The sequence below is a fragment of the Ylistrum balloti genome, unplaced genomic scaffold, assembly GCF_031769215.1.
Source record: "Ylistrum balloti isolate Yb309-2 unplaced genomic scaffold, AGI_CSIRO_Ybal_v1 Utg370558, whole genome shotgun sequence".
Taxonomy (NCBI): domain Eukaryota; kingdom Metazoa; phylum Mollusca; class Bivalvia; order Pectinida; family Pectinidae; genus Ylistrum; species Ylistrum balloti.
Window position 1 is genome coordinate 226864 of NW_026782351.1, and position 22107 is coordinate 248970.

The 22107-nt window shown below is 35.4% G+C and overlaps 1 protein-coding gene across 1 annotated transcript in view; it reads right to left on the reverse strand.

Moving 5' to 3' along the window:
* The window catches only part of LOC132556308 (cubilin-like), a 29741-nt gene extending 19068 nt beyond the window's left edge, over nt 1-10673 (reverse strand). The window contains exons 1-3 of the mRNA XM_060220690.1: nt 10629-10673; nt 5970-6024; nt 5123-5204 (exon numbers count right to left, since the gene is read on the reverse strand). Coding sequence (XP_060076673.1) covers nt 5123-5204; nt 5970-6024; nt 10629-10673 — 182 coding nt within the window. The remainder of the gene's footprint in view (nt 1-5122; nt 5205-5969; nt 6025-10628) is intronic.
* Nucleotides 10674-22107: the final 11434 nt, after the last annotated feature.

A 22107-nucleotide genomic window follows, 5' to 3' on the forward strand; every position in this document is an offset into this window, starting at 1 on the left:
ATATGAATCAGGCAGTGCTGGGAAGAGCGAGTTTTTAAAAATGTTTTTGAACCATTAGGATTTTCTTTCTTTCCTTCGTTTTACAGCAATTTTGATTGGCAACAGTGGATCAAGGCGGGTAAAGTTCACGTTCCCCGATATCGTAATTGTCTTAAATGTTAACTGTCTTAATTGCTGAAACTAGTCTATAAAAACAATTTTTTGGTTGCATGCGTTAAACCATTTACGTTTATCTTTGTTAAATCTATTTCATTTTTTTATTTCCACACGAAATTGAAAAGATAATTTGTCGCTGATTTTTTTTAATCCATTCAATGGGTCGGCAACTCGCATCGCGTGCTGCGGTAAGTGTACTGTTTGGTAAACAGCTAAAGTTACACTTCCGTCTTAAAGTTGACCACGTGGCAGCTTGTTGCAATACAATACCCCCCAAAAAAACGCTCGCAAACAATTTAAAGAATGATTAATCTACGTTTATAAAAAAGGATTGTTTACGAGGTATATGCTGATAAGGATTTAAATGCATTGACTATTCAAATTTCTGGGTACCGAAAGAGTTCTGCATCTTGGGTTTTTATCCTGCAACTAGCACTGTCATTGTCAGATTACACCTGCCAGATATATTTTAGTTGTATTCGACAGTGATTGAAAACATTATTTATTAAAGATATTTTTATCACGCGCGGTAATTCACCACAATTACCCTCTGAATTTACATAAATATTACGTTTAGAAATATGAATAGTTGTTTGAAAAAAGCGGTTTGACGATTTTGTAATGAACGTATTTGAATTATAAATTCAGCGTAACGTTAACATTAGGTAAACGCATTGAACAACAAAATTGTTTAGGTTTGAGTTGTCTGCTTTTCATTGAATGTTGGAGGATAAATAGAATACATGACTCAGTATCTTAAAATAGAAGCTCGCCACTTTTGTCTTTACTTACAAATTTCATTTACAATGTGAGTAACTGTTGTAACAAACAAATTGGTGTGCGATGTTCAAAAAAATTGTTTAATATCCATTGAAGTGTGGAACTATATTTCCGGGTGGAGTAATTATTTATTTGGCGTGCGTTATCAGGCTCAAGTTCAAGGACAGAAAGACAAAAGTGGCTTTTTCGCCAAAATACAGCTTTTCTTTTAGTACACTGACCAAGTAAATGTAAACTATGTTACTTAAATTTCAGAAAGTCAAGCTATATTTATATACTTAAATAAAAGACAGATTGTCGAGGTTCGTATTGGTGGCAGCTGTCAAGTTTCAGTGACATATAGTAGACGATAAATCAAATGATTCAGTAGAATGTCTGCTCATGAACGTTTAAATATTGACCAAAATCTGTTATGGTTCGTTGATTCTCTGTGATGTACAAGCATGTGATTGTCATATCTCTAAGAACGGTGTAAGTAACTCGAGTGACCACCATTGGCTAGGACCACAGCATTACAACGCTGGTGCATAGAGCCTGTATATATCGTCAAACATGTTATCTGGGATGGTGTTCCAGTCTTCTGTAATTTTGGAGGGTGGATTTGGCCGATGCCCTACTGATATGTGATCTTTTTGGTTCAGATCGCGGGCTTTTGCAGACCAATCCAAAACTTTGGCATCGTTCTGCTCAGGAATGTCCTAGTCACGTGACTGGAGTAGGGCAATGCATTATGCTGCAAAATGGACCGTCTCCTTGACGCTGTAAAACCGGAACGGTGACGGGTGCTAAACTTTCGTTAAAATACCGAATTTCGTTTAAATTGCAATTGACAATGACTCATCTTGTTAGATTTCCACCGGATATGCCGTCCAAGATCATCACACTACCGCCATCAAATCTGTCACGTGGGGTTAAACAGCAGTCTGCGTTCCTTCCGACGTTGCCATCCTCGCTGCCTCCTATAATTGTCCATCAAACGAACTATCGACTCATTAGTGAACCAAACATTGTTTCACAGCTGTAAGAGATATCGTCAGTGTCGCGAAGTTCAATCAAGGCGGTGGTGTCGCCCGAGTACGGGGCCTGTATAATACCACCTCGCACACCTTCGGTGATGTTTCAACCTGTTACAGATGGCCTGGCTTCTTACCCGTCGCCCAAGCAAAGTCCTTGCTGTTGTGGTTGCAGGAAGAAACCGATCCCGAAGATGCTGCAGCAGGGTTGGACGGTCTTTATGAGGGTGGCAGCTCGTGATCGGCCGCTTCTTTTCCATAAAAGTTCATATTGAAACCGTTGCATTAAAACGTTGCCATAAATTGCATTCCATTTTTTGGCTACACCCAAACCATCTTTCAACTTCGCGTTTCGTTGCGCCGACTTCGAACATGCCGATAGTCCTTTCATTCTTTTCTTTAGGCAGACGTGGCATCTCGACATCTATATAGTTTAAAATCAAATTATGGTTTTTCAAATGAGAAATGTTTCGATATAGTGGATAAAGAGTTTTATGAAATTCAACCGAACAAATTTCGTGTAAAGTGAAGGAATTTGTTCTGTTTTTATGAGACATTTTTGTATTTTCACATCTGACTGATTTCTCTAAATTTCACTTATTTAACGTTTTTTATGTAAGTGTACGTTTCTCCACTTGTTTCGAGATCATTTCCCTAATGAGTACACATGTGGCAAGGGAGGTAATTATGTCACTGATTTCTCTAAATTTCACTTATTTTACGGGTCTTTTTATGTAAGCGTACGTTTCTCCACTCGTTTCGAGATCATTTCCCAATGAGTACACATGTGGTAAGGGAGGTAATTATGTTAAGTCTCTTTAATAGACCGGCTTACCTGCCTTAGTTGCGGAGAGTAGTAAAATTACGGCAGGCTACCAATCGAGTCTCTTTGAATTCCCACACAAGTCTATACTGAGCTACGCTCTTATAAATACTAGTTTCCTTTTTACTTTTAATAATAACTTTTTTTCAGAGATTAACATGTTTAGTGTAAGTGTGCTAATATTCCACATGGTTAATCATAAACACATACACAAACAATCAAGTACTTATATGTAGAACTTTGGCAATTTAGTATCAAATATAATACAACACATAGAGATATCAATATCAAGCATTCGATCTGCACGCAATTAGTCTCATTTTTTTTTTTTTTTTTTTATTAAAATCATTTATACACACACATACACACACCTGTCCCTATGTTAGGATTATAATGGATGCCTCATCGATATACGATTAATAGGACACCCTGATGTTACCTTCAAAACTGTAAATAAATGTCGACAACAAGACATGCTGATAAGATGATCAAAATATAATATACCTATAACAGTTGTAACAGTTAAGAATGCCTAAAAACTAATTACAAAAAGGGGTATGGCGTGTAACGGCCCGACTCGACCTAAATGTGACCAACAATAAAATGGGAAAACAAATTTTCCACTTCGGCGAATTGGGATAAGTAATCTCACTGAGCTATTTTGAAATACCCGTTATCAGAAAAAAAATATCTTTGATGTGTGTCGTGTGTTATTTTTTACTGCTCGTCAAAATATTTGTGTTTCCCAGGCTTCAAATGCAATTTTTACACACAGCGCACACATATATCAACTTTTAGGCAACTGAAGCTAATCCAGTATGATCAGATGTAACTTAAATATTATATATGTTCTGTATTTAGACACGGTGACTCCGAATCATGTATTTTTAGGTCGATAATGGAGCTGAACTGAAACAGGTGCTACGTCATGATAAAACGCCATACTGCTTACTATTACCAAGTATTTTTTAAATCCAAAATCAGAAATCTCTTCAATCATCATTACCAGGGATCTCTTAAATCACAATTACCAGGCATCTCTTAAATCATCATTACCGGGAATCTCTTAAATCATCATCACTAGGTTTCTCTTAAGTCACTATTACCAGGAATCTCTTAAATCCCCATTACCAGGCATCTCTTAAATCATCATTACCGGGAATCTCTTAAATCCCCATTACCAGGCATCTCTTAAATCATCATTACCGGGAATCTCTTAAATCCCCATTACCAGGCATCTCTTAAATCACCATTACCGGGAATCTCTTAAATCATCATTACCAGGCATCTCTTAAATCATCATTACCGGGAATCTCTTAAATCCCCATTACCAGGCATCTCTTAAATCATCATTACCGGGAATCTCTTAAATCATCATTACCAGGCATCTCTTAAATCATCATTACCGGGAATCTCTTACATCATCATCACTAGGTTTCTCTTAAGTCACTATTTCCAGGAATCTCTTAAATCACCATAACCGGGAATCTCTCAAGTCGCCATGACCAGGCATCTCTTAAATCACCACAACAAGGAATCTCTTAAATCACCATTACCAGGGATCTCTTAAACATAGTTTTTAGACATTCCTATTTCCTTGTTGTCAATAGTACAAGGAATAGTAGTAAAACTCTTCGAAGTATTAGCTATAATTTGATGAATCCTCACACGATGCATACATTTTCTTTATCCTCATGCCTATGCATGATTTGTTAGTATTACACATATGTGATATGGGTCGTTCGAAATCACGACAAGGTTAATAAATTTCACGAATTATTTACAAGACAGTATTAAAAGAACACCTTTAAGAACTTAGCTTCGTTAAACTATTTGTCCGTTCAACAAGTTCTTCAACTGAAATAGTTTTCAAAATCAGGTGACCACACAACAAACAAAACAATAATACATTGGCCGGCTGACTGATCATGCCAATCCGAAACACTTGTAATCCGAACGATATTTGTCGGGAACGGAAGTGACCGGATTGGCGAGAATCCAATATATCTTGTCTTTAGTTTCAATACACCGTTTAATAAAATGACAATGTATCAGCTGATATCTCGACTACTTTGATTTGTAGTACTTTGTTGTTTTCTTGACCGGACAAAGAATGAAAACACATTTCCAGAGCAGACTATTTCTATTAAGATAAGCTTCATAAACGAGTTATTTCTTACAGAATCAAGTCGATGCCTAAGATGGTTACCTTTCTAGCAAAATTTTCCTACAATAATTTCCAAGACCGTACATTGTTTCTACATTTATTTACTTCTCATATAATATATAATGAGATATGCGAAATATATTGGTTAGACACACACCTAGAAGTGTATTTACTGATACATACCTTTCGCATGCATCTTCTGCTTTTTCCCACGGAAAAGTGGCAAACACCTTCTTATAACAATAGGAATCCTTGATTTCATAACCTGAAATTTCAACAGAAATAAATGTATATAAATTTATGCTACAACTATAGTATACCAATTTGTAACGTTTGCAAACAAGAGATGTTATAAAGATATGGAAATTTCGTATTCTAAAACTGCTATTTGTGCGGATTTTCAAATAATATATATACCCCTGATATAATTAAGACCTTCTGCAGCTGGTTAGTCTTGTTCATCGCCTGAGTAGGTAATGATAAAGGACAAGCTGACTACCGACATATTGGATTCCATAAAGACCAGAAAATCACATTCTATTCTACTTTGCATGGTGACTCACATATATATTTGTTCGGTATATCGGGTCGCAATTTTCTTTAAAAACTCGCCATAGATGACATTTAATCTAACCTTTTGTTGTTTATACTATTGTTTTGATAAGGAATATTACAACCTTTCTGGGAGATTGATAGAAATAATGAGGAAGTTTTACGATTGTCATAGTGATCTCATTAGAAAAATAACTAATTTCTTTATAAGATATGAAAGAAGACGTGTTTGATGATCATTAGGTTGCATCTTATTTCCGTTGTTGTGTACCTTGTTCCCATTACTGGATTGACCAAGGCGGGTGTCGTCGATGTAGCAGAAGACGCTTACTCTTCCGGAACACATGGTCTTCTTAATCCCCAACCCCCCTTTTTGTTGTGATTATGTTAACATTTCGGTATTTTCTTTTTTTTTCTTTATATGTTATATTTTTTCTTGGTTGAGTGATTGGCATTAATAAAAAGAACAAATACACACCTGTTGGACATTCCAGATTTAAGTCTGCTTCAACGAAAGACGTGGCAACCAGCACCTACAAGTAAAGATAGCTTAATTAAAAGAATAATTGTTTAAGAAAACTGTTTTTTTTCTGATTAATTTAATATAAAAGCTAATATAGGAAAGATCAGACATGGGTAACGTACATCTATAACCTGATATAAAACCCAAAATTAATCAATATCGAAATTAAAGAAATAAATTTAAAAACTGAAATACAAATACACTCGTTTTTGTTTCTCATTCAACCATGCCGCCTTTCTCTACAGGTATATACGAAGGGTTTAATGTTATTCATTTAAACCTTTAAGTACCAAGATACACTTAGCCCATAATTTAGCATTTTTTTCAAGCTAAATTAGCTGACTTAAATGTTTGTTTTCAGTTCAGAATTTTCACATTTGACGTTATACCATTTATGAATGCAAATTGGACAAATAAGCTATCAGTTCTATCGGGGTTTCCATATCTCTGGTGAGTATCATGATCTTTACCCTCCTGTTTATAGTCTACCAGGAGACTGGGCGTGGTGCTTCGCCATTTAGTTGTAGTTACAAAGTACGGCTGCTATTTATTGCTCTCCACCTCGCAGTAGTCTCATTTGTATAAGATATCTAGAATCTGTACTGACATTCATTTTCTTCATTAATTTTTTCAATTAAACAATAAACAACAAAACCGAGTTCATATCTATAAATCGAGTTCATTTTGTGTTTGTTAACAGCCAGTAACATCTTGCGGGTATCCTTGTCTTGCTAACAGCAAGTGAACAACATAAGGGAGAACATACTTTTATCTTCACCTGAGTATGCAGAGTCAATTAATTTTTTAGTCTAGCTTTCTAAACTGCTGTGCATGTCAAGATGTCTCATTTATCATGTACGGAATGCAATATAGTCCTTTTGTGGTGATATATAAATGAAAAGCAATAGCTACGTATTACAGGAGGATAATTTAATCTGGTTTCACAGTCAATATACATTATATCTTAAAAATGCTGATAATCTATATTCCAATACTAATCCTCCTTGTTAGCAGTTATGTAATGGTCTCATTGTCATCACAAGTATATAGATGCGTGCGTTCCCTACTTAAATGGGCTTACAATACTTGTCAATATCAAACTTGTCATTTGGGAATTTAAGACGTATTTTTCTCTTTAGTGGTATTTTAGGAAATGACGTTAGAGACTTTCACTCGATTAAACAAACATTATGCGACACCGTTTAAACTACAAATGATACTTAATCGACAAGTCAGTGAGAATGCTCATCCAAGTAGCATCGCCCACCAGAATCAGCACAGAATGATACTGATCCCTGCCGGTGTATTGAACCTGAACTAGGATTCGGGCAGAATTCAGATAATAGAGACAAGGTATAGATATAATCTTACTAGGCAACATTTGAAGTCTTTCACGGTCATAAAATAAACGGTAACATCTGTACAGACAGCTACAGACAACCCTGTTAACTACAGAAACACTGAAACGATTATAAAACATTTCAACAAGAACTGTTGAATAAGGATAACGATATATAGATGATGTACAACGATAAGTAGAACCAGATAATTAAACTTCAGCGTTCATCTGCTTCGTTCTTCTTTAACTTGGCATAGATGCAAAGGACATTTATTGTTGAAACTTGTGAGGTATCGAGGAAAATAATAACAGCAGGGTAAAGAAATGTCATAGCAGAGAAACATTGTGGAACCCAAACAAATTCTAGATTAGATATTCCGGAACAGAAAACCTAAGCGTTTTAGAACACGTTATAGAGAAACGTCGTATGATATCCCTAACAAAACTTAGGCGGTCTAGAACACGGTATAAAGGACAATCGTAAGACCCTCCATAAAACTCGGGCGTTCTCGGACATTATATATACGAACGTTGTTATACTCCGAAAAAAACTAGTTCTGGACAACGAAATGATGTCCGTCTCTTGTCGCAATGCTCATCAGAGCGTATCAGACATTGTGATCGAAAGATCAATCAGACGTCCCTCCTCTGAAAATCCAGGGAAAATAGCAGGTGATAGATAGGAGGACCTGAAACAGACGTACTTTCCCATATTTCAGCATAAAGAAGCTTCTACTGTTAGGAGACTGTTTATTAACACATTTCCCAGCATTACCTGGTGACGGAGACTACACCCATTGTGCGCTGAACTTTGTCCTCAACAGGGGCGTTTACTTTTTATATCTTTTCCGATGTGTATGTTTAGATTGTCGTAGTTTTGTACTCTTTTATTTCCGTCGTAAAATAGTTAGTGCCCTATCGCATTAAGATTACAGTTTGTTTGGTAAGGGCATGTATTCAATATAGTGAGTAGTTTATTTCTATGTTTCACTAAGCTGATCTGATTTATATTTTCCTATTATCTATAAGCCAACAATAACACGCTATTTGTTGTAAAACCATCTTTAACAACGTGTATTGTATTTTCTTGAATGCGAGAAATATTCTTCTTATATTACAAATTATTTTATATAACACTTTTCATGCTCAAACGAGAATTGGACAAGTATACGATTCATTTTCTGTGGAAATAGTATGTGTTGCTTTTTCGTTAGTGCGTTTATAGATTAAGTATGGTATTATGATCGTATACTTGTCCATTTGTAGACCATTTTGTAATGTGTTATACAACACAAGTGGAATTGCACTTGTTATATACAAGTGCAATTCCACACTGGAGAAGCCAAACAAGGAAGAAGGTTTTTGCTTTTAGTGTTGTGATTTAGTTTTTTTTTTATTAAGATCTCTATTCATAAACATTTTAGCACTTCTATAGTAAGCGAGTCGATCGATAGCTTCAACGTGATAATCCGAAGCTCTACCGACTATATTTAGTCTCTGTCAATATAAAAGTCTTCCGGGTAATATACAACATTACTGACTAATCTCGGTCAAGAAATGGCTCGGATTACATAACATTACATTTGAACAGTATTTATATACATGTACAACAGTTTAAACGAGTAGCCATTCTTATGTTATACCACACATTATGAAGTCTTGTGCAAATGGTGAAGTATATGATCATAATTACTTGCACAAATAATATTAAGATAAGTCCTTGCGAATGGAAATGGATTGACGGATACAAAACACAACAACATTGAAATACACGGAGAGAAATATGCTAAACAAAATATTATGTAGTATTTTTCCAATATTGGTCAGGTTTTAAAGAACATGAAAATATCTAATCCGATGATATCATTTAAAAGAAGTCCACCAGGATCCGGAACTGTACAAAGGTCTTTTAACTTTCCCTCATTACTTAGATATGACTAGAAAGAATGGACAGAATAAGACTATATTATATACCATTGGATGACCCTTGTAAGAGAAGTTTGGAATCATAAGCATTAATTCGACATCTACATATATTAAAATGTTACTTAAGAAAAATAGGTGTTGTTTAAATATAGCTATGCTGTCTAATTCAGCACATTTTGATTAAAGGTTGAAATACTTAAACAACGTACTCTTGTAAAATTAGCAATTCAAATTAAAGCAAGTTAAGTAAACAAAACGCTCTTCTAAACATCATCAGAATATATAGCACGCATTATATTATGTGTATACATTGTACTTCATGGTTAATTTTTAAAATAAGCTGAAGTCTGTGAACTGAAACTAAAGTAATTTTGTATCTTTCACCCGTAACCATTATTTTCCTTTCCGAATGTAATAGCTTTCTAATACTGCTCTTGATGAAAGTGAGTTGTTTTTTTCAAGTCGAGACTTTATTTTATTTAAGCTTCAGTGCAATGTTTCTAAAGAGAAAAGTTAATTACATATAATAAGTCACAACCAGTATCACGAAATTGAAAAGTGAATCATTCTATGGGCGTTTTCCGTCCTAGCCACGATAAGTATTATCTACAGTTTACACCTTAATGTTCAACCTATACTGTCAACACAGAGAATAATAGCGACACATCTACATAAAAGCGCTTGTGTAAACGTTAGGTTTCGGTTGATTGAACATGCTTCCATTAACTATGTCACGCTTGCTAATAAGAAAATAAGGTCGTTTTAAAACAGTTTCAGTGGGGCTTTTTTCCATTCAGCATCCATGACTATCATGAATTCCAAGACGATGTTGATAGAGCTCGCTACAAGGTTGAAACGACACAGTTCATCCTCACAACACCGATGTCAATTACAGGTATTGCTGTACACATGAGTATCAAGCCTGTTACCAGATCGATTCGTATCGACTTAAAGTGAAAAAGTATAAACACTGGGTGATGTTTAGGCCATTGTCACAAGGAAAATGTGTAAACCATGTTTTTTTACGATTTTCTAAAGGTTATATCCATACTTTGAATTACATAGATGTTTTGGGAGTCCAAGACATACCCATATAAGTAGAAACCAAAATGTTACATAAGCGAAGTATAACAGATATATGAATTTATTATATCTTTTCCCATAAATATCAAACAAGAAAAAAAGTAATCATAAAAAACACTATTCAGATAACACTTTTGCAGGTTTTACTAATAAATTTAATCAAAACACGTGACACTGGCCACACCCATGTGGGAACTTCATGTATATTGGTGCAACTAAATATGGTTAATTGATTAACTCTAAATTAGAATATGTCATTAACTTACCTGATATACCACCAGAATTGCAAACCATGCCATTGTGTCCGTCATCAATGAAATGGTCTATATATGTCCGCAGCTGTGATTCCAACCAGGAAGACTCCTGCCATCCACCACACTCTGTGGCAAGGTGTACGGGTGACTGCTTACGAGACTATAGTATTTAAATTGGTGTCGATGACAAACATACCGTCCGGTGTCGAGGGAAATTGTGACTAGTCCTGACAGCATCACGGTTGACTGCTTAGCTGGAAGCGGGTAGCGAAGACAATTGCACAACTTCAATACGGGACAACGCGAGAGGAATCCAAGCAAAAAGCGCTGCGCGTATTGCGTACCTTAAAATGGACTATTTTGCTCGTTTCTCCCAACACTTGCTCTACAATATAAAGGTGTTATTGTATGTTTATTGGTATCATTGAATTATATGCATACCAAAACAATAGAAAAATCGCCCAGCACTTCAAGGGAAAGAAAAGTGTTAATTAATTCGAACATTGGCACAGTTCGGAAATACGCATGAATGTACTAGACGTTTTTCAGAAATTATCATAATTATGAACTACGAAATTCATTGATTATTTATTTCGATCAATTTGGAATTAAACTTGCCTCCTAGGCTTCAAAATTTAGCCCCTAAGCATCACTGATGAGTCCTAAAAAACGAAACAGATGTATGACGGAATTTAATCCAGTATTTATTTCTACTGTATCTAACTGTTTGCCTGTATTAAAACGAATTTTTCAATTGTGTGTGTTGTGATTTTTTTTGCCACGTTTCTCTTAGTCAATGGCCGTCATTATTATTAAATCGTGGGGAGTGTTACTAATTTATAGAGGATATTTAATTGTTTCAAGTTCAATACTAGTGAGCAGAGATGACATTAGTTTTTTTTATGAAATTGATAAACTCTTATCTTTCATCAGCAAATGTGTAATAAAAAGATATCGTCGACTAATACAGTTATCATTGCTCAACAGATTATAACATTATCAATTTTTTGCGAAAAAAAATTATATGGCCAATAATTGTGTTGTATTATATTGCCAGATTTGTTTTCCTCCTGTCAATCAGTTATAATTTACGTCCTAATATATCGTCTACTAGGACAATAAGCTTCCTGCATACCCTCCACAAGTATATTCCACTTATACGCCTACTGCTCAAACTCGTGGAACTCATATGCTCTACCCTTCATTGGTATATTTCCATTATTGTTCCTACTGATTAAACACCATAGTTAATTGAACTACGAGGAAGAGAGAACTATTTCATCAGCTCCATGATTATATTTCAATATTTTCTCTTGCTGTTCAAACTGGCGTTTTTTCCACTCTATCGTACGGTTTATGAACGAAAATTAACAAATGAAAACAAAAACAAAATGAACAATGCGCCCTCTTACAGGGTTTAAGATTAAGCTTCTTTTCCATTCTTTTTATAATAATTTCCAAATTCACCGTGGATGTGAGCAACCGATTTGTAGGTGAAAAGAATACCCTGCTTTGATGATTTGTCTCCGTGTATCTTATAATTTGTATGTGACAAAGACTTCGAAAATCATATGTTTGCAGTTTTTTCTTACTTTTCTGCAGCAGTTTGGCACTGTTGCAGATAGATGATAGAGAAATACTACTACCATACTATCTTTTACCAGACGTAATTAATGTAAGTATGAACACTCAAAATTGGATCAGGAAATCGGATAGGAAATGAAAAATTATTGTAATCTGTACATGTTTGTAATTCCTTTATTTCAAGTATATTTCTGTATCAACACCATCTCAGTTTATTACCAATAAAAGAAAAGCAAACAAAGCAATTATACAACTATCTAGAGACTTATCAACACAAAACAAATTTCAAAATAAACAGTGCAACACGAATAAAACTGCACTTTAGCTTGCAATCTGAATGGAATAATGATAATATTTGATAATGTAATATAAATGTTGTATTTTTAATCTTGCACTTAACTTTTATATGTAAGAAAAAGACATCATGCTTGGTGCTAGGTTTGGTAGAAAAGAAACAACGATAAAACCATTAAGTTTTATTCTGATGATTACCAAAGAAATTGTGGATATGGAAACATAGCAATTCTGCCAAATTTGAAATTGAAAGTCATGGTGACAAAGAATAACGAAAGACACTCACGTAAAGCAACGTCTATTATAAATTCAAAATTAGATATAGTAGAGCCAAATAAATCTGTAACATAAAGCTGTTACGCCCCTTTCATATAACACGCGTCAATGATCTTATGAGACTAAATTGTTGAAATAGAGGAGGCGACTGGGAAAAACTCAAATGCTTCAAGCTGGTTGGAGATTTGTACTTACGCCAAAATTTAAAACTTAAAATTACAATTTCCTGTGTTCAATCATTTTCAGAGAACATCAAATACCAATTTATATGCTTGACCATGTCACTTCTCGAATGAGGTTACGACAAACCTCGTTTCTACGATTAAAATAGCAAAAATGATACAAAAGTAACAACTGGTTAAACTGCATCATACATCGTATCTGTTCGGGATAACTTGATATAATTTGTTACACATGTTTCTATCGCGGTAGTATGTCACCTGTCAGCTTGACGCAACAACATACGTCAGTTTAGAATAATTAAATCACAGTTTACTAAGGTTGTATGCATTTTAACATATTTACTGATGAATGAGAGTTGTGCGATTAAATGGCCAGCATTCCATATGTTATAAAGTGCATAAACGTTTATCAAATACATGTAGAAACATTCTCCTTGTTACGTAATACTGTTATACGATATTCTTGATGGCAGTGTAGTGTTACAGAAGGAAAAAGAAAAGACATGTTGACAGAATCTGAATCCAAATTAAAATTCAATGAAATTTGGGCGAAATATCAAAAAGTAAAATTTAACTCCTAAAACGTATAAGACGAATAAAACCCGAAGAGTAAGCATCTAGTTAACACCATAGGTTGATGATCAAGAAGTATTACTGGTTTTTTTTTTTTTTTTTTTGGTTTTTTAGGTTTTTTTTAATGTTTCTTTTTTTTTAATTTTTTGTTTATTTGTTTGTTTGTTTTGTTTTGTTTTTGGTTTTTTTTTTGTAAAAGTAATCAGATGAAATCAAAGTTTCATGTAAAAAGAAAGAACAGGAAAAAAGAATTTTTTTAAAAAGTGAACGAAAATGATATCATGTTATTAAAGATTAAGTTATACAGAAGGCAATGTAATAGACGGCCATTGGAGCAAATCAGGACTTAAATGAAGTGATTTAAAACAAAGTGTAGAAGTACATTCTAAGGGGGATGTTCCTTTAAATACATTTGTAATATCACAATAATTAAATCTTTATCACTACAATATATTTCATGAAAATCGTGCTTGAATAAAATAGATGGGATTGGAAGGCTGGAAAATTTGTTTCTTACCCGTAATAAAATAAAGCGGAGGATTTCCGCTTGTTTAGCTGTCGAGTCCTTGTACGACGAAACACCTTATGACGCGATATGATTCATTATTTGTCTCTAGAATATATAATTTGTAAATTGTGTTAAAAAGATGCACTTTACTTGTTTCTGTCTAAAGAACGGGCAAAAATAAAAGTAATTCCTATTTTTAAGGATTTCGGTAAAAATACATATCGCAAAACGATGTATACAATTTCAAGAACATTCATATTTCATATTTTAACAGCATCGAACTTAAAGCCATTGTCTCGGGTCTGTGAAACACACACCAATATTGTTAGTCATAAGTTATCAGATGCTCCGACAAGACCATCCAAGTGTATTAGACGATCAGGCAGGAGAAAAATACACGAAACAAAAGTTTTATGTCTATTTAACAAAATTAATGACGACTATATTCTGAAGATATAGTCAAAAAGATTTGACTAGGGTCGTTGTGTAATTTTTTACATCTGACGTGTCATCTAGGACAAATTATCCACCCTTCTCAATACTTGTACGTAAATGTTAGCGGAACGCAATTACAAGTAGCTTAAATCGACATAGCACCGCTTTGCACGATGACATGGGACTGTATAACAATGGGTGTGGAATTTAAATAGTTTCAAGGCTCGATTGTTGTATATAAAGGATTTGTTCTGTGCATTTGTTAACTTCACAGAGATCGTATGGGATCAAAATAAGTCGGTTTCACCAGGAAAGCTTAAATGGCGAATTTCATCACCATAAGTTTTCAATATCTAATGCATTCTATGGACATATAGTTAGTGTGCATCTCTTACATTCTCTGCTATTTGGAGAAAAGCGGTCACTTGATTCAGTTAAGCGCAACCGTGGTGTAAACACGATATCTCAAGCGAAATGATATGAGCCAATGAAAGAGTGAGCGCTTTTCTAGTCCACAGCAAGGAGCCTTATACAGGATGTCATTTCATTATGATATGCATCTGATTTTGGAGCGATTTAGAAAGCAACACACCCTTATTTTCAATGAATTACTTACACTAATTTGAATAACTGAAGAACACTCAAAATAGTATATTAAACATTTGTTTACATTTCGTAATTATAATAATAATACTTTGCTGATAAGTTGTAGAGCAATCTGTGTTTTTTTTTTTTTTTTTTTATCAAAAACACACATCCCTATTTCTGAAATTTAAAACAAAGACCATTTAACACGTGCTAATAGGTCTAAGCACTCTCCCAACGTCAGTTTGTAAGTTTCAGGTTATGTTCGTATGTAAATGTGCTTTTGAAAATTGTGTGTCTTTTGTATCACTAGATTATAATTAAAATATTTAAAATGAAGCCCAACGCCTTATTTTCATTGCACAAAAAAAATGTTTGATTAAAGAAAAAAAAATAGCGAAACTCTTTCTCACTTGCTGCTAAATCTACTTTTTTTATGTCTAGACGGGTGTTCCCTAAAGAAATCCTGGTTTAAAGGTGCGGTGTCACGGTTGATGGCCATGAGTGTAATCTGATACCTAGATTTCTCTTATACAACTGACTGAACAATTTACGATGATCCACCCTGGCCTACAGCTACACGTTTGTTTTATATGTTATGATGGCAGTATACGCAACGCGCCCCTGAAATCATGACTTTTCCTAGTAATCGAGAACATCTACATACTGTATACAATAATCACATATTGTATACAGGTTTCATTTCTGATAAGAGGATACATTACAAGCTCGGTATATTGACAGTGAAACCAATCATGTTATTTAAATAATGTAGTAAGTAATGTTCTCTCCACCTTGAATTCCTTAATGACTTATACATGGACATATATATATATATAGTATAAGTTCTTAATCGGTTAAAAGGAAAAAGATCAGTTGATACTGAAATAAATATATACTAAAGATTGATAGAAGAAAAAGCATACCAAACATATCAAATGACCATAAAAAATCAGTAATCTACACTGTTGCGCACTGTTGCGCACTGTTGCGCACTGCCGAATCTCGTTAAAATAACAAAGTGACCCTGCAATCACGACAAAAGCTAAGCTTTCTTGTACTGGTGTTCATATACACGCACGAAAATACAATTAAACTACATACTTGGCGAATACTTCATGCTCTGTAACACCGCATTCCTTACTGATAGTTCACACCCTACGATCGTGATCTGTGATCACAGGTACTCGTCCCCTGTCACAACACAAACTTGGCAGTATTACAAAATGTACTTTGAAAAGACATAGATAAACCAAAAGATTAATGCAGAAATAACGAAAATGAACGCCTATGTGTTATCTGTAAATTCATTGATTATCCATCGAATATACCAAAATTACAAAACAATGACAGGACTGACTTTTCCAGCGTGATAGACGTCATGATTTCCATTTCTCAAGGGTGAATTTTCCATTTCTTTACCGTAACTTTTCTCCCCAAGCCTAGGTGTTTATGTGACCCGAGTAAATACTAGCCACAGCAAACCGCTCGATTACAGATCTGTTCTCTTTCGATCGGTTGAACGTAAGAACAGTAAACCAGAGGTATCTCATTCTATCCCTAGCGGCGTTATTAAAGAATAACCTCTGTTATATCAACACGTTGGGGAAGCATGATAATCGCCATCATTATGCCATTAGGAAATATTCAATTATCTTGTGCTGTCATCTCAAACACACAAATCTGGTCACATCAGCCACACAAATCTGGTCACATCAACCATTCAAATCTGGTCACATTAACCACACAAAACTGGTCACATCAACCACATAAAACTGGTCATCTCAAACACACAAATATGGTCACATCAGCCACACAAATCTGGTCACATCAACCATTCAAATCTGGTTACATCAACCACTCAAATCTGGTCACATCAACCACACAAATATGGTCACATCAACCACACAAATCTGGTCACATCAACCACACAAATCTGGTCATCTCAAACACACAATACTGGTCACATCAACCACACAACTCTGGTTACATCACCCACACAAATCTGGTCACATCAACCATTCAAATCTGGTCACATTAACCACACAAAACTGGTCATCTCAAACACACAAGACTGGTCACATCAACCATTCAAATCTGGTCACATTAACCACACAAAACTGGTCATCTCAAACACACAAATCTGGTCACTTCAACCACATAAAACTGATCATCTCAAACACACAAATATAGTCACATCAACCACACAAAACTGGTCACATCAACCACACAAAACTGATCATCTCAAACACACAAATCTGGTCACTTCAACCACACAAAACTGGTCATCTCAAACACACAAATTTAGTCACATCAACCACACAAAACTGGTCACATCAACCACATAAAACTGATCATCTCAAACACACAAATCTGGTCACTTCAACCACACAAAACTGGTCACATCAACCACACAAATCTGGTCACATCAACCACACAAATCTGGTCACATCAACCACACAAATCTGGTCACATCTAGGGTGGTCGGGTGGCGCAGTGGAAACGCACTCGCCTTTCACCTAGCCGACCGGGGTTCGATTCCCGGAACGGACGTGAAAAGGTAAGGGGTCACCTACCCGACCACACACAAAACTGGTCATCTCAAACACACCCCTCGCGCGCTTACATCCGGGCCAACAAGAGTGATTAGTATAAGTTGACATAACTTGTTTCGCAATTGTTGTAAAATAAATAAGGTTTATATATATTATATATGGTCACATCAACTACGTAAAACTGGTCACATCAACTACGTAAAACTGGTCACATCAACCACATAAAACTGGTCGTCTCAAACACACAAATCTGGTCACATCAACCACACAAATCTGGTCATCTCAAACACACAAATCTGGTCACATCAACCACATAAAACTTGTCATCTCAAACACACAAAACTGGTCATCTCAAACACACAAAACTGGTCACATCAACCACACAAAACTGGTCACATCAACCACATAAAACTGGTCATCTCAAACACACAAAACTGGTCATCTCAAACACACAAAACTGGTCACATCAACCACACAAATCTGGTCACATCAACCATTCAAATCTGGTTACATCAACCATTCAAATCTGGTCACATTAACCACACAAAACTGGTCATCTCAAACACACAAAACTGGTCACATCAACCACACAAAACTGGTCATCTCAAACACACAACTCTGGTCATCTCAAACACACAAGACTGGTCACATCAACCACACAACTCTGGTCACATCAACCACACAAATCTGGTCACATCAACCATTCAAATCTGGTCACATTAACCACACAAAACTGGTCATCTCAAACACACAAAACTGGTCATCTCAAACACACAAAACTGGTCACATCAACCACACAAAACTGGTCACATCAACCACACAAATCTGGTCATCTCAAACACACAACTCTGGTCATCTCAAACACACAAGACTGGTCACATCAACCACACAAATCTGGTCACATCAACCACACAAATCTGGTCACATCAACCATTCAAATCTGGTCACATTAACCACACAAAACTGGTCATCTCAAACACACAAAACTGGTCACATCAACCACACAAAACTGGTCATCTCAAACACACAACTCTGGTCATCTCAAACACACAAGACTGGTCACATCAACCACACAACTCTGGTCACATCAACCACACAAATCTGGTCACATCAACCATTCAAATCTGGTCACATTAACCACACAAAACTGGTCATCTCAAACACACAAAACTGGTCATCTCAAACACACAAAACTGGTCACATCAAACACACAAATCTGGTCATCTCAAACACACAAATATGGTCACATCAACCATTCAAATCTGGTTACATCAACCACTCAAATCTGGTCACATCAACCACACAAATATGGTCACATCAACCATTCAAATCTGGTCATCTCAAACACACAAGACTGGTCACATCAACCACACAAAACTGGTCACATCAACCACACAAATCTGGTCATCTCAAACACACAACTCTGGTCATCTCAAACACACAATACTGGTCACATCAACCACACAACTCTGGTTACATCACCCACACAAATCTGGTCACATCAACCATTCAAATCTGGTCACATTAACCACACAAAACTGGTCATCTCAAACACACAAAACTGGTCACATTAACCACACAAAACTGGTCATCTCAAACACACAAGACTGGTCACATCAACCACACAACTCTGGTCACATCAACCACACAACTCTGGTCACATCAACCACACAAATCTGGTCACATCAACCACACAACTCTGGTCACATCAACCACACAAATCTGGTCACATCAACCATTCAAATCTGGTTACATCAACCACACAAATCTGGTCACATCAACCACACAAAACTGGTCATCTCAAACACACAACTCTGGTCACATCAACCACACAACTCTGGTCACATCAACCACACAACTCTGGTCACATCAACCACACAAATCTGGTCACATCAACCATTCAAATCTGGTCACATTAACCACACAAAACTGGTCATCTCAAACACACAAAACTGGTCACATCAACCACACAACTCTGGTCACATCAACCACACAAATCTTTGCACGCCGACCAAGTTCCAAAACTGACCTTACCAACGCGACACAGTGTATCTAAATTTCATTTTGGTTTTGATACTGTTTATGGTGAGACATTCCGCAAGTAGGACTTATCCGTTTATTCATAAGAAAACTATTTCAATTTGAACAAAGTAGTCGAATCGTTTCAATTTTTGCCAGTGGACGTGATTATATTCCCACCAAACAAATACTCATATTTCAAAGTAGATCAACATAATCTATGATAAGGATATCATTATCTACTGCATGTATAATTAACCATTACAGGTAGTTACCTACCTGAGGATCCCACAGATTAAGTTCATTGTATAATCATTCTAGTACCACTTACTATATAGACACTGCTAATACTATGCTTTACCATCAATAGCTTAAGAAGAAAGGTATACATAGCTATGTTATATCGCACAAGAAATTTGATCCAAATGTCAGAAGACACCAATATTAGAGACCTGAGAAGCGTATAGCTTATGATTTTCAAGAGTCAAAATTTTCTTTCAAAACGAACGAATTGTATTGTGAAGAATTCAGTTTTCGTGATCTGGATCTAAAATGACATGTTACACATACAGACACAGTGTATCAATATATATAATTTATGTATTTATCGTATAAAAGAATAAAATGTTGTACAACTGTTATATAGTGTAACAACGTGTATAATTTACGTATCAATCGTATAAAATTATATAATATTGTACAAGTTTATGTTTCAAAAAGTCAGTCTACAGTCTAAATGTTAAACCAATGAGGCGACTGAGGAAAATCCATCGAAAAGTCGAAATCTATTTAGAGAGGTACCCTCCCCCAAAAGTACAATAAATTTCATATATATATATATATGTGTGTGTGTGTATATCTGATAACTTAAGAACAACGACAAGTACTTGTGAATATTCTGAACCTTGCCATAATTCGTAACTTATTCCTACTCCCTATGTATCATGGTAATGAGGTAAGTTGATAATATGCATTCTCCCTGTGTCCTAGGCTACAACGTGTTACACCTGAATGCACAAAAAATAACACATAAAATACGGGAGTCTTTGTACAAACAGGGCCCATCTTTAAAACCCTTTTCAGAACACAACCGTTTTTCTTTTTTATGTTAAATCCAATTGCCAGAGAGACATTTTAAGAAATATCAATATTTGGACACTTATTTCTACCAAGTTGGTCGGACTTTAATATAATTTTAAACTTATTTTTTACCATATAAAAACGTATGGAAACGTTTCATCATCAAAACTAATAGCTATTGTGGAACTTCTGTAACTTCATATATAGATCGGTGTCTCATGTATTTGCAAAAGCCAAATAGTGTCATATTCACTTACTAACAAGGATTGTAAAAACGTGAATAGCACCTTCCCATACATATTTAGAGTTAGATACAGTCGAGCCAAATAATGAAGTAAACTGAATCATATTACTAATTCGTCCTTCTAAGACACGTCACGTCTGAGAGGCGACTAAGGAAATATATGATCGAGAAAAAAAAATCAAAATCTACATCGGAATGTTCTTTAGCCCCACAATTCAATAAATCTCGTAATTTTCATATATTTGATAACTTAAGTACAACGTCTTATATTCTGAACAGTGCTATTACACGAATGAATTCAAGTCAATTCACGAGATTTTCAGTACCAATTCGATGACCTCCTGTGACAAGCAAACGTAGTTTGTTCATTGATATTTTCCAATTTCTTGTTTGATATGGTTATAAGATCGTTGGCTGAGAAGTATAGTGCGTGGGAACGCAATATCATTGTGATGACCGCTTCCAGCCACTGTATATAAGGAGTTCTTACTGACGGTTGGTGTTCCCTATCGTGTATTCTGATACTTCAGCTGGGTCGGATAGTTCAGTGGGATAAAAAGTCATCTTGAGCTAGCATTGTTGATAGGATTGAGTGCAGTAGATAACCATCTAGGTGAAAGATGAACGAGAATGCCCGCGGTATAAAAACAAGAGGCAATAAGTCATTACAGCAGCCCATGACAACGAAATTCCATAAAAGATTTTTGTTTCGCAGATTTGGAAAATTATAGATATGAAAGTTATAGATCTTTTAAACAAATTATAAGTAACTTTGGCAAATAACAGAAAGACGCTCAACATTACTGCAAACTTCTCTTGGGGACAATTTCAAACCATGACGATCTCTTCCCATCAGTCATTTAACTTATCACACCACTGGACCAAACAGGGATAACTTACGTGTATATCAACCGTGACGATTTTAATTTCACAATTTTTAATAAGTCTAGATATTATTATCATTATACCTGCTTCACGAAACTTTGACGTTTACATATCGCAGCTGATATGTTATTCAAGGATTTTTTGTGTGATTATGAAAGTTGACGGAACGCGATTTCGTTGATATTAGCCCAGTTAACTTGATCTCAATGTACATTGCAATTGCCGTCGATGATGTAGGAGACACGATTCCTAAGCACCAGCTCTTTTCCTC